This window comes from Camellia sinensis, chromosome 12 (genome assembly GCF_055761805.1).
Source record: "Camellia sinensis isolate YWXY chromosome 12, ASM5576180v1, whole genome shotgun sequence".
Taxonomy (NCBI): domain Eukaryota; kingdom Viridiplantae; phylum Streptophyta; class Magnoliopsida; order Ericales; family Theaceae; genus Camellia; species Camellia sinensis.
In genome coordinates this window covers 105692889-105708684 of record NC_138972.1, presented here as the reverse complement: position 1 = coordinate 105708684, position 15796 = coordinate 105692889, and the positions used below count along the sequence as shown (strand labels likewise).

The 15796-nt window shown below is 34.1% G+C and overlaps 1 protein-coding gene across 1 annotated transcript; it reads right to left on the bottom strand.

The window, feature by feature from the left end:
- Nucleotides 1-730: 730 nt before the first annotated feature.
- LOC114282748 (ethylene-responsive transcription factor 1) lies at nucleotides 731-1637 on the bottom strand. Its single transcript, XM_028225488.2, has one exon. The coding sequence runs from the start codon at nucleotides 1599-1601 to the stop codon at nucleotides 1035-1037; it is 567 nt and encodes a 188-aa protein (XP_028081289.2). The 5' UTR covers nucleotides 1602-1637; the 3' UTR covers nucleotides 731-1034.
- Nucleotides 1638-15796: the final 14159 nt, after the last annotated feature.

Below are 15796 nucleotides of genomic sequence, written 5' to 3'. Positions count from 1 at the left end.
ATTTAAAAAAATTAAAGATTCTTTTTTCTCTCTACTTTTTGCACATCTTTTTGTAAAAAATTAAAAAAATCATCCCAAACATACTAATTTTTTTTACCTTATATTTTAGTTAAAAAGTCAAAAAATTACTAAAATAACCTGTTCCCAAACGAGGCCTAAAAAAATTGAATGCTACAAAAGTTTCTTTCACCAAATTTCATCAAATCAAAGAAAAAAATGCTAAAAATCCCAAATTTTCTATTAAATAAATCACTAAATATCTCACATAGGTGTCGAATTTACAAAATTACAGATGTCACACCCATGAGACATTTAATTATTTATTTGATAAAAAATTTAATATTTCTTGCATTATCTAATAAAAAATGCACTTTTACCTGGTTTGATAAAAACTGAAGGCTCGTTTGAGAATAAATTTTTTTAATAATTTTTAAAATTTTTAACTAAAATATGATATAATTTTTTAATATTTTTATAAAAGATATACAAAATATATATATAAAAAAAAAATCTTCAACTTTTGGTTATAAATTATTAATTTTTTAATTACTTTAAATAAATTTTTAACTTTTAAATTAAAAAATAATATTCTGTTAATTTGATGAAATGATTGGAAGTCATTTTAGCTAAGTTTTTCATCAACTTAAATTTAATAAAAGATTTGGGGTAGGGTGGCATCTATTGTATTGTATCAACTCATTCATGCAATCACGAGATTAACAGTAGATAATAATAACAAAACTGTAAAATATTATAGGCCATTAATAATAACGAGGCAAAAGCTGAGTCAATTAGATACGCCTCTGAACCAAAACACCACCGAGTGAGTCATAACAAACCCGTTTTGAACTCAGAGTAACCATGAAGTTCGCAAATCCACTGTACACGGCGAAACTAATATATATATATATATAATATGAGAGAAAAGGGTAAAATTGGAAAAAGAGTTCAAAATCTTCCTCTCTTTTCCCTCCGGCTAGATTCCGGTGCTTCTGCGACCCAAAAAACCAGAACAAAGCGATCGATCGAACCGATCAGAATAGAGGCGCCGGCAGATTCAGATCGAACAGAAACGGTTTCTTCTCAGCTCTCATCTTCTTTTCTTGTTCATTCACAACTATACCTACCGTCTCAAGGTTATATCCACTGTACTGAGAACGCGCCGGTCCACGCGCCGCCTGAGAAAGTCCGGGAGCGAAAACTCTCCGGCATCCGTCGTCGTTGGGGCAGAACTTCGCCGACGGAGAAAATGCATCAATCACCGGCACCGGAGTCGGCATCGGAACCGGAGAAATCGGAGATGCGGCAGAGAGGCAGCCGTGGACGAAGTTAGTCTTGGCCTTGGGACCGCGGAGGCTCCTGGCGGCGTCGTCGTAGGCTCTGGCGGCTTCCTCCGCCGTGTCGAAGGTCCCCAACCACCGCCGAGTCTTCTTCCACGGATCGCGGATCTCCGCCGCGAAACGCCCCCAAGGACGCTTCCGCACGCCACGAAAGTGCGATTCCTTCGCCGGTGCTGGCGGCGGCAGCGGCGGCGTATGGTCCTTGGAGGCGGCGGTCAGCACGGTGGCGCTCTTTTTGAGGTGCAGTGCTTCAACCGCCATTATAGAGAGGGGGGGGGGAGAAAAGTGGGAAGTAGGGTTGGAGTATTTATAGTAGTGGGGGCTGCCTTGGTTAACGCCGACAGCTTTGAGATGTGTTTGGATTTCACTCAAATTTAATAAAAAAAATGATATACTGGCCTCCTTTGACACTGTATTAAAAGTTAATTTTTTAATTTTTTATATAATTTTTCAAAAAAAATTGGAAAGTGTTTAAAGTTAGCTTTTAATTTATTTCTCAAAATAAATCAAAAATTTATTCTTTAAATCTAATAATAAGTTAAGAAAATAATTAAATTTAATTTTTTATATACATATCACTAAATTTAAAAAATAAATGTATTATTTTATCAATAAAGCTTCTTACCCCCAGCTGGAGGTGACACCCAGTGAGGTGTCAGCTGGGGGTTGGTCCAAAAAAACAGTTTTTTTTTTTTTTTTTTTTTTTGATTTTCGACCAGTGGGGGCGCGCCACGTCACTGGGGGCGCGACCCCCACTGAGTGTATGAAGCATTGTTGTTATTTTATTTATTTTGATGGTATTGATTGGTTGTTATGATATTTAGCGATAGAAAATGCAATAAATGCATGCGTGTTAGTGTGGAAAAATTTGAGATACGGATTCGTTTTTTCTCTCTCTCTCTCTTTCAGTCTGGGTGTGTATTCAGTGAGTCAGTGACTGGTTGTTGTTTTTTAGTGTGAAACATCATTGCTTCTTGTTGAGCGGCTTTTTTAGTTTTATGATTTTTGTAGTAATCCCATTGACCTGTTTACTTCAAGAATCAAATTCTTAACGAGAAATTATAAAATACTAATATAAATACAACAGTCTCAGGCTTGATGTGTATTTTTTAAATGAGAATTTTTTTTTAAAAAATATATAAATTAGTGACAAAATTTATCACTCTCTTTATCTTAAAATATTAATTTTTTAAAAAACTTTAGAGTGTGTTTGGTTTAGTTTGATTTTGAGAGATAAATTTTCAAAAATAATTTTAGAAAAAGATTTTTAATTTTTTTTTGTTTGTTTGTTGTATATTTTGGAAATAGATTTAAAGTATAGGAGTTTGGGACGATTTGATATTTTGTTACAATTGAATCGATGTGCGTGATAAAAAGTGATTGAAATTGAGAGAAGAAAAAGAAAAAGTGATTGATTGATGCGTAGGAGAACGAAAGTGATTTTGAAGTTTTTTTTTCAAAATTACTAAACCTAACAAAGTTTTAAAAAAATTTCTCCAAAATTTATTTCTCAAAAACAAACCAAACAAGGCCTTAATTTTTTTTAGTAATACAATTATTATATTTTAAAAATATTAAATTTTCAAACATATCCTTTGATAATATAATTGTTACATTTCAAAAATATTAATACTAATGAATTTAAAATAATGACAAAGTAAAAAATTTATGTTATTTTAGTCATTGATTTTTAAAAAATAACTAATATTATGAGACAATGAAAAATGAAATAAAAGACTAATATTTTGATACGAAATGAGTAATTTTAATAATTAAAATTATAAATTTTTCTATGAATTTATAAATATTTTATAAAAATATTAATAATTTGTAATTTTCCTTTTAAATTTTTTGAATTAATAGGTCCGGTATTTATTCTTTTGGAACCAAAGAATAATTATAATTTGAAACATTATTTTATCTCTATCTATTTTTTCTTCCGCTCATATGTTTGTTCACTTATTTATGCATGTGTGGTCTATTAACTCATGTGTCATCTCACTTTTTATCTATACCGAGTTTACCTATTTGTTCATATCTTGGCGACTTGTTGGGCAATCTAGCAGTGGAAGTACAGTTGAAAAAAAATCAAAAAAAATAAGGCCATTCCCACTAAATAATTTCATAAAATATGTCCTCATAAAAATAAATCAAATCAAATCATGAATCAAATAACATATAACCCCATGTATGAGTGTGTGCTTTTCACCATTTAAAAAATAATAACAATATTTGGCTTCACTAATAAATTAAAATTTATTTTTTGTTTAATTTAAAATCTTAAGTTTAAAATATATTAATATTAATTATCGTTTGAAAATGATAGAATTTATGGTAAAAATCTCCGACACCTAATTTGTTGGTGATAAATATTTTTCAGTTAACACCAAGGTTGGTGACCTGGTGGAGAATGCGGCACATTTCCTAGCCGAGAGTCAGGGTCGATTCTTGGGAGGGGCTTTTGAAATCACTCCCTGTGAACAAGCTTATACTCCCCTCACACTACAACAAAAACATACTTTAGTGGCACTACACTAGTGGCATGTTTTTAGAAAATGCCACAAAAAATGATATTTAGTGGCACGTTTTTGAAAAATGCCACAAAACGACAAACATAAAAGGCTCTAGTGACATTTCAATGAACAAGTGTCACAAAATTACAACAAAAACATACTTTAGTGGCACTACACTAGTGGCATATTTTTAGAAAATGCCACAAAAAATGATATTTAGTGGCACGTTTTTTAAAAATGCCACAAAACGACAAACATAAAAGGCTCTAGTGACATTTCAATGAATAAGTGTCACAAAGCTACAACAAAAAATGCCAATATATTTTCTAAATTTTTAAAATGCAGTAAATGATTAAAAATAAATAAATTAAACTCAATATACACTACAGGAAAAAGCATATTCGGCGACTAAATTTCCTGACCAAAAAAATTTGGTCGCTGAAAGTTATACTTTCAGCGACCAAAACAACATTAGTTGCCAAAAGTAAAGCTTTTTGGCGACTAAACAATAAAACTAAGTTTGGTCGCTGATTATATGGGTTTTAGTGACTAAAAAATTTTTAGTAGCCCAAAGTAAAGCTTTTTAGCGACTAAAAAATTTTATTAGCCAAAAGTCTACAATTGGCGACTAAAAATAAGTTTGGTCGCTGATTATATGGGTTTTACCGACTAAAAAAATTTTAGTAGCCAAAAGCAAAGCTTTTTGGTGCCACAAAAAATTTTATTAGCCAAAAGTCTACAATTGGTGACTAAAAAATAAGTTTAGTCGCCAAAAGTGGTCATTTTTAGGGTGGGAGAACTAAAATCCTAAGGCAGGAATAAAATTTTTTGGTGACCAAAATTTTGGTAGCTGAAAGCGCATCTTCGGTGACCAAATCCGATTTTGGTCGACAAAAGTTAAGTTTTTTAGCAACTAAAAAACAATTAGTAGCCAAAAGTATAGAATTATTTTTTAGTCGCCAAAAGTGGTCTTTTTTTATTTTGGTAGTAAATAGTTTATTTTACATAAATTATGTTCAATAAAATAATTATGTTTATACATATACTTTTATATTAATATGGATGTATGAACTATATAAATAATATATGTTGCATATATAATCATGTGGTGCTATAGAGGTGTAGTGGGAAGAGTGTAGTGCATAAGGTTTATGGTGCAGAAGGTTGGCGGTTCGAGTCTCCGCAAGAGCGGATCAAATTGTTCTACAATGAATTATCGTCATGAATGGCACTTGATAGCGTCACGAATAGTGCCTACCATGACATTAAAGTGTCACTGAAAGGTTTTAGTCTTGATGGTGTAATGACACTTACAAGTGTCACTAACTCTTTTTTTAATGGCGCTTGATAGTGCCACAAATAATATCTACCATGACATTAAAATGTCATTGAAAGTTTTGAGCCATGATGGTGCAGTGGCACTTGCAAGTATCTACCGTGGCACTCGTATCTACCGTGGCATCGATAGAAGTGGCACTTGTTCAAAATGTCACAAGACCAAAAAATGTCATTAGAAGAATAGTTTTGTGGCACTTTCAAATGTCACCAAACTAAGAAAATGTTGTAGTGTCAAATCCTTTCCTGTGCTGCGGCGTGTGGATGCCCTCCATTAGTGCCTTGATGGTGGGTCCCTCACTTGATGGGAGTCAATTCCTAACTGGCAACCGATTATTCTGGGACTAGCGCCTAACGGGGTCGTGATGATACCACAGATCCTTTTTTTTTTCTTGTTCAAAAAAAAAAATATATATATATATATATATATTTCAGTTAAATATAAGACAAAAGTATTGCCATATTAATATTACGTACATGCTCTTAAATCACATGATTCAAGACGCATTTACTAATGTTGGAAGAGCTAAAAGAGTATTATCCACAGTGAGTATTGTTTGGTAAGTTGATTTGTGGTTAAAATAGTCACAAAAGACAAAATAAATTATTTTAGTCATAATAAATAAAATATCGTATCAAATCCATAATCATTATACTATTCTTTCACAAAAAAAGTCAAAAAAATCATTCCCAAACTAAACTTTTTAACCCAGGCTAAAATAGTCAAAAAAGCCCAAAAGTCAAAAAGCCAATCCATTTCCCAAACGGAAGCTCAATACAATATATGAATATTTATCATATTAAAGTTGAACATTCCCAAATATGTAATTAGCATTAAGGTTTGTTTCCGAAAGATAGTTCAAAGTTAATTTTTTGACATTTTTTAATTTTTTTTTAAAAAATATATAAAAAATATAAGAGATGATATGATTCAAAATAAGTTAAAAATTGAAAAATAACTTTTAACTATTATCTCAAAATGACCCTAAGTAAGATTTGTAACGTTTAAATTGTGACTTTCCCATTATATAATGTCACATATAATGTCGGCAGAAAATTTATACAAAGAAAATAGATACCACAAAAATAATAATTCACTGTTAATTGACTTTCCCATTTGTAATTTTAGGGCTGCGTTTTTAGCACTTGCCAAATGACTTTTTTGACGTTTTTTGTCCAAAAACGTAGCTTTTTACCATGTTCCCAAAATGACATAGTAAAAAGTTATTTTTTTGGTTTTTTATTTTTTTTTAATCACATCACTTCTTCAAATTTTTTTTTATACAAAAAAGCCAAAAAATCACAAAAAAAAAAAAAAAAACATTTTACTAACTTCTCGAAATACCGCAAAAGAAAAGAAGATATCTTTGTCCGAAGTGGTTAGCTGACGGACTCTTCAATGCCTAAGTTAAAAGCCCTTAAATTCCAAGTAAAAATTGTAAGCTAGTATGTTCCTTTAGGTCATGTTTGTTTGGACGGACTGGATTAGTTTGGATTAGTATTCTTATGGCTAATAGTCTTAGGATTATGAATCCCCTAAAGTCATGTTTCTTTGGGTGGACATGAGCTTGGGATTGGACTAATAGTCCAATAAAATTATTAATCCGATGTTTGGTTAAACAATTGAAGTATGGACTAATTATTTTAAACTTGACTATTAGTTCAGATAGGATACATAATTCAACGGATTCGTAGTCCTAGGACTATTAGTCATGGGAATGCTAATCCAGTCCGCCCAAACAAACATGATTGTTTATCATGTCCTATATTTGGATTGAGTTAGGATTATAAAAAGGGATTAATAGTCTAAATTTTGACTTAGTCCTCCAACTTATATCACACCCCTTTCTATGAAATTGAATAGTCAATCATATGTGGGATACCATACCCAGATAGATTGATAGTCCGTACTTCAATTATTTAATCAAGGAAAATGTTTCGTAGCTCAAATTTTGTGGCTCAAATGGTCAAAACGACGTCGTTTTGGCCATTTTTATGTTGTTCTGTACTCAAAACGACGTCGTTTTAGCCATTTGAGTCACTTTTGAGCCACAAAATTTGAGCTACGTAACATTATCGTTTAATCAAATATCAAATTAATAATTTTATTAGACTATTAATACAATTCCCAACATATGTCCATCCAAAAAAAACATGACGTTAAGGTATTAATGATTGGATACTTGACTTTTCGGGTTTTCCTCAATTTAGGTACCATTCCCTATTGTTCCGCTGAGTGAACAAATAAGAGGTACTCTTCTTATAACTAGTTTTTGGCATATGTTTTACGAATTATTTCTCTAAGATGAAGAGTATCACTTTAATTTCCTCTCCCATTTAGAAAAGAAAATATATTAATTGTACTTGCATTGTCCAGCTAAGTATTTAACCATTTAATGTAATTATTACTTACCAAAAAAAAATGTAATTATTATATTATATGATAGATAAATGATACTCTTCTCAGAATGAAGCACCCATAATTTATTTTTAAAACTATGTTAATGACAATTTTATGGACTACATTTAAGATAGAAATAATATCAAAATAGTCTAAGTTTTAATACATTTTATATATTTTGATGCATATATACATTCAAATCAATAATCATTCATTGAGCTGCCATTAATATTTTTCTTAGATTAATGGGTTAATAACAATTTTGATCCTTATGTATTTTTTGCATTAGCATAAAAGGGTGAAAATGTATGCTAGTATTTTTTATTTTGACTCGTGAAAGCTTTCAAATAAGAAGTTGAAGTACGCCTCCGTTTGGGAAGTGGGTTGACTTTTTGGCTTTTTAGCTTTTTTGGCTATTTTAGTCTGGACTTAAAAGTTTGATTTGGGAAGAGCTTTTTGACTTTTTGACTTTTTTAAGTTTTTTTGTGAGAGAAGAATGTAATGATTATGAGTTGGATGTGATGTTTTGTTTGTTATGGCTAAAATAGCCTATTTTATTTTTTGTGACTAAAATAGCCAAAAAAGCCCAAACCATGGCTTCCCAAACGAAGCCGTAATATACTATACATAAAAAGGGAAATAGTAATAAAAGGTGAGAGCGTTATAGAATAATACTATATGTATCAATTAGTGTACTAATTATTGTACCAATTGATGATGTGACATAATTTAAAATGTTTTTTATATTTGTAATTTGTATAATGAGTGAAGTCAATAATAATGTCATAACTAGTGTTGATACACTAGTTAGTACATTAATTAGTGCATGTAGCACCACCTAACATTATAAAGACAAAGAAAAATGTATGAGAATGCAATATGCAGCATTTTTCTCATAAGGCACATTATTCTCAATCTCTATTTTAATGCATTCGTAGTTATCGAATAATATTTCAAGATTTACTTTTAAGATTTTATATAATTCAATGATAGATAGTGCATTAAGACATGAGTTCAAAATTTTAGAGTAAGACGGTTTTTTACCAAGCAATTATTTTTGTAATGGCTTGCACATGAATTTGGATCGGAGTGGATTTTTTTTCTTGATTTTCTAGATCAAAGATCATTTGTACTCAAAATTATGTTTTTAGTATCAATTATATTCTAATTATGTGATGTAATAAAAATCTCAAACTATGATTATACGATGAATAATACATTAAATTTATGAGAACAAATAATTTGAATAAAGAAGATGTCATTTGAGTCTCCAATATGGATTAATTCTGTATAAGATCTGAATCCTTTTTAGCACTTTCTTCCTCTAACAATCATTCAATACTTGATTGAAAGATTACAAGCGCTTCCTCTTCCTAATGCATGACCATATATAATGCTTTGGCTTGCATTTAATATGGCAACACCATGGGGGCTCCGTTCATTTTTGCTTTCAGTGCGAATAAAAGTTCATTTTTTAAAGAGAAATTTTATTACATAAAATTAAGGTAACAAGTAGGGGCACTAGAGAACTTCTCTCTCTAGCGATTTTTAACCATGCTTTAGTAATTTTTTTGACGTGTTCTAAAACCACTTTCTATAGTATAGTTTAAATCTAAATTTTTTTTTGATAGGAAAAGAGATTTGAGAACTTTTCTCCGGATTTTCTGTATAGATTTTTAAATTTTAAATTTTCTTTATGGTCTTCTCTCCTATCAATCATTCTCAACTGTTGTGGGTATTCTTCTTCTTCAACTCTCGCCTCTATCAATAACCGAAGTACATGACGACAGAGACGAGGAGACGACGACGACAGTGGGTTTGGCTTTTAATTTGATAGATATCTTGTTTTTCTAAACCAAATCTGTGAGAAAATTAATAATTTTCCCATAACCACAATTGTGTTTTTGGTGCCTTTTATAGTTTATAATTTGTCTTTATTTGGAATGTGGGTTCACTTTTTAGATTTTTTAGTATGGGATTAAAAAGTCTCGTTTGGAATAGATTTTTTTTGACTTTTGTGAGAGAAAAAATAAAATAACTATGATTTAAATATGACATTTTATCTTATTTAATTAAAATAACTAATTTTATCCTATATAATTATTTTAACCCAAATAAACATACCAAACATAAGTAGAGTTTCTAGTTTGGTCCTTTAGTTTTTTTTTCGTTCTTCTTCATTTGTATGACGTTTACCTTTGTTTTAATATAATTTGTGTTTTAATTTTTCTAAAAACAAATAAAAAATATATAAAATAAAATTATATTTAACGGTCTTGTCTGATAAATTGTAGTATTATTTATTGTTGTGTATCTATTTTGTACAAGAATTCCTATTATATAGGAGATGATTCTGGAGTAGGTGAGGAGTGAGTGGTGGAGGTAGGTTTGGTGGAGTGTAGTAGGTGATAGGAGTGAGTGGTGGAGGTAGGTTTGGTGGAGTGTAGTAGGTGATTTACATTTACATTAACAGCCCCCCTCAAACTCAAGGAGGATAGGTACTAGCCAACTTGAGTTTGGAGAGAGTAACAAAACAGAAAAATAAACTGATAAATAAAATAAAACAGGATAGGAGACACGGTATGGTCGTGTCAGACCGTTGTAGCAGACAGTTTACGGGGTCATGTCGGACCGTTGTAGCAGACACTGTGTGGTCGTGTCAGACCGATGTAGAAGACAGTTTACGGGGTCATGTCGGACCGTTGTAGCAGGACAGTTTACGGGGTCATGTCGGACCGTTGTAGAAGACAGTTTACGGGGTCATGTCGGACCTGATGTAGCAGACACTGTGTGGTCGTGTCAGACCGATGTAGAAGACAGTTTACGGGGTCATGTCGGACCGTTGTAGCAGGACAGTTTACGGGGTCATGTCGGACCGTTGTAGAAGACAGTTTACGGGGTCATGTCGGACCTGATGTAGCAGACACTGTGTGGTCGTGTCAGACCGATGTAGAAGACAGTTTACGGGGTCATGTCGGACCGTTGTAAAAGCTGACAGCTGACCGGGATCAATGTCGGGACAGTTTACGGGGTCATGTCGGACCGGTGTAGAAGACAGTTTATGGGGTCATGTCGGACCGATGTAGCAGACAGTTTACGGGGTCATGTCGGACCGATGTAGCAGGACAGTTTACGGGGTCATGTCGGACCGTTGTAGAAGCTGACCGGAATTAATGTCGGGACAGTTTACGGGGTCATGTCGGACCGTTGTAGAATGTTGTGGTGGTGTACCAAGGGGGCGACTTAGGGAGTGCGCCATGAGTGACTTATACATGATACTGTGTATAACCCCCCCTCAAACTCAAATAGGTGTGAAGATAAAAAACCTATTTGAGGTTGAAACAAAGGGATTGATAAAGCTGACCGGTGTAAAAGACACTGTATGAGTGTGTATATAGGCTGCCCAAAAAATATACATGGATGTAGATATCGAGCCCTCAAAAGTCGTGCCCTCAAAAGTCGTGCCCTCAAAAGGTGTGCCCTCAAAAGGCGTGCCATCAAAAGGCGTGCCCGAGGCATCAAAAGGCGTGCCATGAAAAGGCGTGCCAGTTTGTCGGCGAGAAGAGGCGCGCGATGCGCGTGGCTGCCTCGGCTATTTAACCAAGACAGAGCTGAGGCAGAGGCGAAGACAAACAATTGGCGAAAATCCTCGGAAAAACTCTTCGTTTTGCTGAGAAGGTTTTGCTGAGAAGATACTCTGTAACACTCTCTATAACACTCTGTTGCCCAGAAAAAAAATGGCTTCGTCTTCCCGCGGGCTGCTTACCCTCTTTCCCGACCTCAACGAGTCCACAGGAGAGAGAACTGGTGCGGTGGCCAGTGAACCTCAACCAAACACTGCTGGGTTTGCTCCGCTGAACTTTCCGATGCGGTCTGTGGAGCAAAAAATGGCGGTGCAGTCGGATGTGGAAGCCAATCAGTATACGTTGAAGGCATGTGTGGAGTCCATGACGGCGGTCACAAATCTGTCGCACCGGCTACAGAGTAGGACAAATGAGGTGCAGCAGTTAAACTCCCAACTGGCTCTGCTCCAACGCATGTATAAGGATGCGCGAGCAGAGATAAGCGTGCTAAGGGCAGAAAACAAGGAGCTGAAGCGGAAGGCCACCGTGATGTTCCGATTTGGAGGGCCATCAGATGCTGCAGTGGAGTATGGGGGAGTGATCGTGCCCAGTGGAGTGGGAAACACGGAGGCAACACCGTCAAGGGCCGTCCAGGACGGAGGCAAGAAGAAGAGACCGGCGGCAGAGTAGGTCGGTGGGTGGCCGTCTGCAGAAAAGAAAACAAATCTGTTGTTGTTGTGATGGTGATCTGGTGTGGTTGTTTTTTTTTTTTTTTTTTTTTTTTTTTTTTTTTTTTTTGGTTGTGGTGTAAAATGTGGAACGGGGTGAATCCCTGAGATGAATAAAATAGGGTTTGTTGGGCAAATTTGTAAATGGGTTTGTGTTGGTTTGTTTTTGTTTTTGTTTTTTGTTTATATATATATATATATATATATATATATATATTTTTTTTTTTTTTTTTTTTTTTTTTTTAATAAAAATAATAATAAGAAGAATAATATGGCACATTCAACAGCATGATGGCTTAGCTTTGGTGGATGGAGTCTGTGGGGGAAGTGCAGAAGTGGACGGTGGATGCAAAGTGAGGAGAGAGAGTGGGTGTAAAGTGATGTAAAGAAAAAATAAAATAATAAAAGAAGAGAAGTAAAACAAAAAGGGTGGTGATTTTGAAAGTGGAAAATAAAGAAAGGAAAAGAGAGGGGACAAAAGTTAAATGTCTGGGTGTGATGATATTGGAGAATGGAAAAAAAGGTATATAATAATTAGAAAAGTGAATGGGGTGGCCGAGAGAGAGAGTGTGTGTCGGTTGAGAGAGAGAGAGAGTATGTTTCCCTCAAAACAGTGTGTATAATAATTAGAAAACTTTGTTTTCTTTTCTCGTTTCTGGTGAGTATGTGTCCCTTCCCATTCAGGAGCCAGATATATGCCATATGTAGAGAGATAGATAACCAGAACGAGGGAGAGGTTTCAGCTGCCCGAAGCTTTGGTGGGTGGTGCGGCCGGATAGCCAAGGAAGAGAAAGCTGTATGTGTGAGAGCTCTGCGGGTGGTGGAGGAGGTGAGAGAGGCGACCGGCGTGTCAGAGTGACAACGGCGGAGGAGGGAGATCGAAGACGACATCGGCGACGATGGAGGGACTGCGACCAAACTCATGGCCAAACTCGGTTACGCCATCGTTTTGCTCCAAAATCAGATCGAAGAATTCATTAGGGACAATCCGCCTGACTGCATAGTCTCCGACATGTTCTTCCCATGTTCTTCCCATGGACTGTCGACCTCGCTGACGGTGTAGTCCTCCTTGAGCTCCTAACGGGAAGAAAGCCCGTGGACTTGTCACAGCCACCAGGTCAAGAAAATCTTGTGGCTTGGGCTCGTCCGCTACTCACAACGAAGGAGTTCTTGATTCCGGGTCTTCTCGATGAGATTCGCATGGCGAGGTCTGAATTACAGGACCATTTCAAGGCCAAATCCAGGTACGGAGTATTTGTCGATGTCGTCGAAGATGAGGTAGGGCAATGGCGGGAAGGTATGCGTAGAAAATAAACGGAATAGGTTGAGATCCGGCGGACGGCTAGGGTGAGGTTGCCGTCCGCCGGTGAAGCGAAAATATTAGGTTCTAAACCTGCTCTGATACCATGATAAATTGTAGTATTATTTATTGTTGTGTATCTATTTTGTACAAGAATTCCTATTATATAGGAGATGATTCTGGAGTAGGTGAGGAGTGAGTGGTGGAGGTAGGTTTGGTGGAGTGTAGTAGGTGATAGGAGTGAGTGGTGGAGGTAGGTTTGGTGGAGTGTAGTAGGTGATTTACATTTACATTAACATTGTCAAAGTGCAAAAATATTTTTAAAAGTAAGCGTGCAAGGGTTGGATTTATATATTATTAGATTTAGGCTTTTGTTGGTGGTTGGTTGCGAAACAATCCAGTTTGCCTAAAAAAAATTAGAAATAAAAAACTAAGCTCAACTGATTGGCTGTGAGAAATATATAGGGTAACAACCTTGATTTTAATAAAATTGTGAAAACTATCCATAAATTTTTTGAAATAACATTAATTTCTCATATTCATCCCTATGTATTGATAATTTATTAATTATATGAATGAAAAAATAATATTATTATTTTTTTACATAAAAATTTATACTTTACATTACTTATTCTTATATTTTCGCATCATCTAAATTAATTTCGATCTATTTAATCTTATTAAAAGAAATATCAATATAATTATGTTAAAATTATAAAGCATTATTATATTTTTTTTAAATTATAAAAGAATTCAGTATAATTTACCCTTTATTGTAAGAAGTTAAAGCTAAAACCCCATGATGTCTCTTAGGGCCCGTTTGTTTTCCCCATCACAGTCTCGAGTGAATTGTAAATGATGAACAGTGACCAATCCTCATGTTTGTTTTGATTTTGGAGCTCCGAATTCGTAGTTCCCTCCGGAATACGAAAGGCCTTGGCAAGGGGATTAGGAGTCTGGGCTGGGAGATGGTGTCAGAAAATAGTCCGTTCGGCTTAGGGTGTTATCCGTCGTCCGGGGGACGTCCTACTGATCAATCGGCCAACAACAATTTTTTTTTTTTTTACATGTTAGACATTTTTTTTGAACATTAATGTTTAATATTTTTGTATTTTTTGTTAAGTAAAAATCGTAATTTTATTTTTTTATTATTTTATATTTATTAAATATAAAAATAATTTAACAATCTCCACAATAACAACCATTATCAAAATAAATATAATTTTACTTAATGCTCTCACTATTAATCCCTTATATTCTAACTCTAAAAATAGAAAAATGTTTAAGGGCCCTAATTCTGTGGCTCAAATGTGGTTCAAATGGCCAAAACGACGTCGTTTTGGCCATTTTGATGTTGTTTTGTACTCAAAACGACGTCGTTTTGGCCATTTGAGCCACAGAATTTGGACCCTCTACCATTGCTCCTAAAAATAACAAGTCCTTGGACTTTATTTGTTTTCAGAAATATATAATATTGAGATTGGACTAATAGTGAGGTTAGATCCCAAATGTCATGTTTGTTTTAGAAAATTGTCATGGGATTATATTTCCATGGAACTATAAAACCGCTCTAACGAGGGGATTCCTATGAGGAGGTGGTATTGAAGTCTAATCACATCATTTCACATTACAAAAGTAACAAAACTATCTTTTACATAACAAAGATTTTATGCATACAATTATGATACAGATCACTAAAATAAGACCATTAAAAGTAGTTCTAATGACGTGACATGCCTAAAAAAAATTAAAATAGAAAGAAAAAAAGAAAAAGACAAAACACAAAGAAGAAAAAGACAATTTAATGCTCTTTTAGTGCTCTAAATCATTTTTCTTTATGCATATGTTGGGAAGTGATTTTTGTAGCTTTTTTGGTTAAAATAGTTATAAAAAATAAAATAGATTTTTTAATTTAATAAGATAAAATATCATATTTAATTTATAATTATTACATTATTTCTCTCACAAAAAAGTTAAAAGTCCTTCTCAAATCAGACTTTTTAGCCCAAGACTAAAATAGCTAAATAAGTCAAAAAGTCAAAAAGTCAACCCATTTCCCAAACGAAACCTATATAATTTCATAAAATTAATCCTAACCAATTAATATTAATATATAGTACGTAAATAAATGCAAAACTTTTTTTTTTAAGGATGAGCTTGTCTTCAGTTGGGTTTTTCAATTAGAGCGTCCTGTTGGACCTCCGTAAACCCATTACGGAGTTCACATTGATGATTCAAACTAGGGGTGGGCGTGGGTTGATTGCGGCCGCGGAACCTCCAATCCGTCATCTGTCCGCTAGATTGGCGGATTGGAGAAAATCAATCCGCATTCGTCCGCCAATCCGACGGATGTGAATTGAGCGGATTGGCGGTTTGGCGGGTGGATGCGAATCGATTTGGCGGTTTAAAATTTTATAAATTTTCAACATAATTCAACTTGTGCACTTCCTCAAAAAAAAAAAAATATTACAATTAATGACTTAAAAAAATATTACAATCACTGCATGTCTCATCCAAAGTAAGAAAGTTTTAAACTTCAAAATATCACAATCACTGCATGCCTCATCCACATACTACAATCACAACATGCCTTATCCACATAAAGTATTACAATAT

What these genes read in the sequence shown, in the direction of transcription:
- LOC114282748 (XM_028225488.2), bottom strand. Translation starts at nt 1,601, where the DNA reads ATGGCGGTTGAAGCACTGCACCTCAAAAAGAGCGCCACCGTGCTGACC.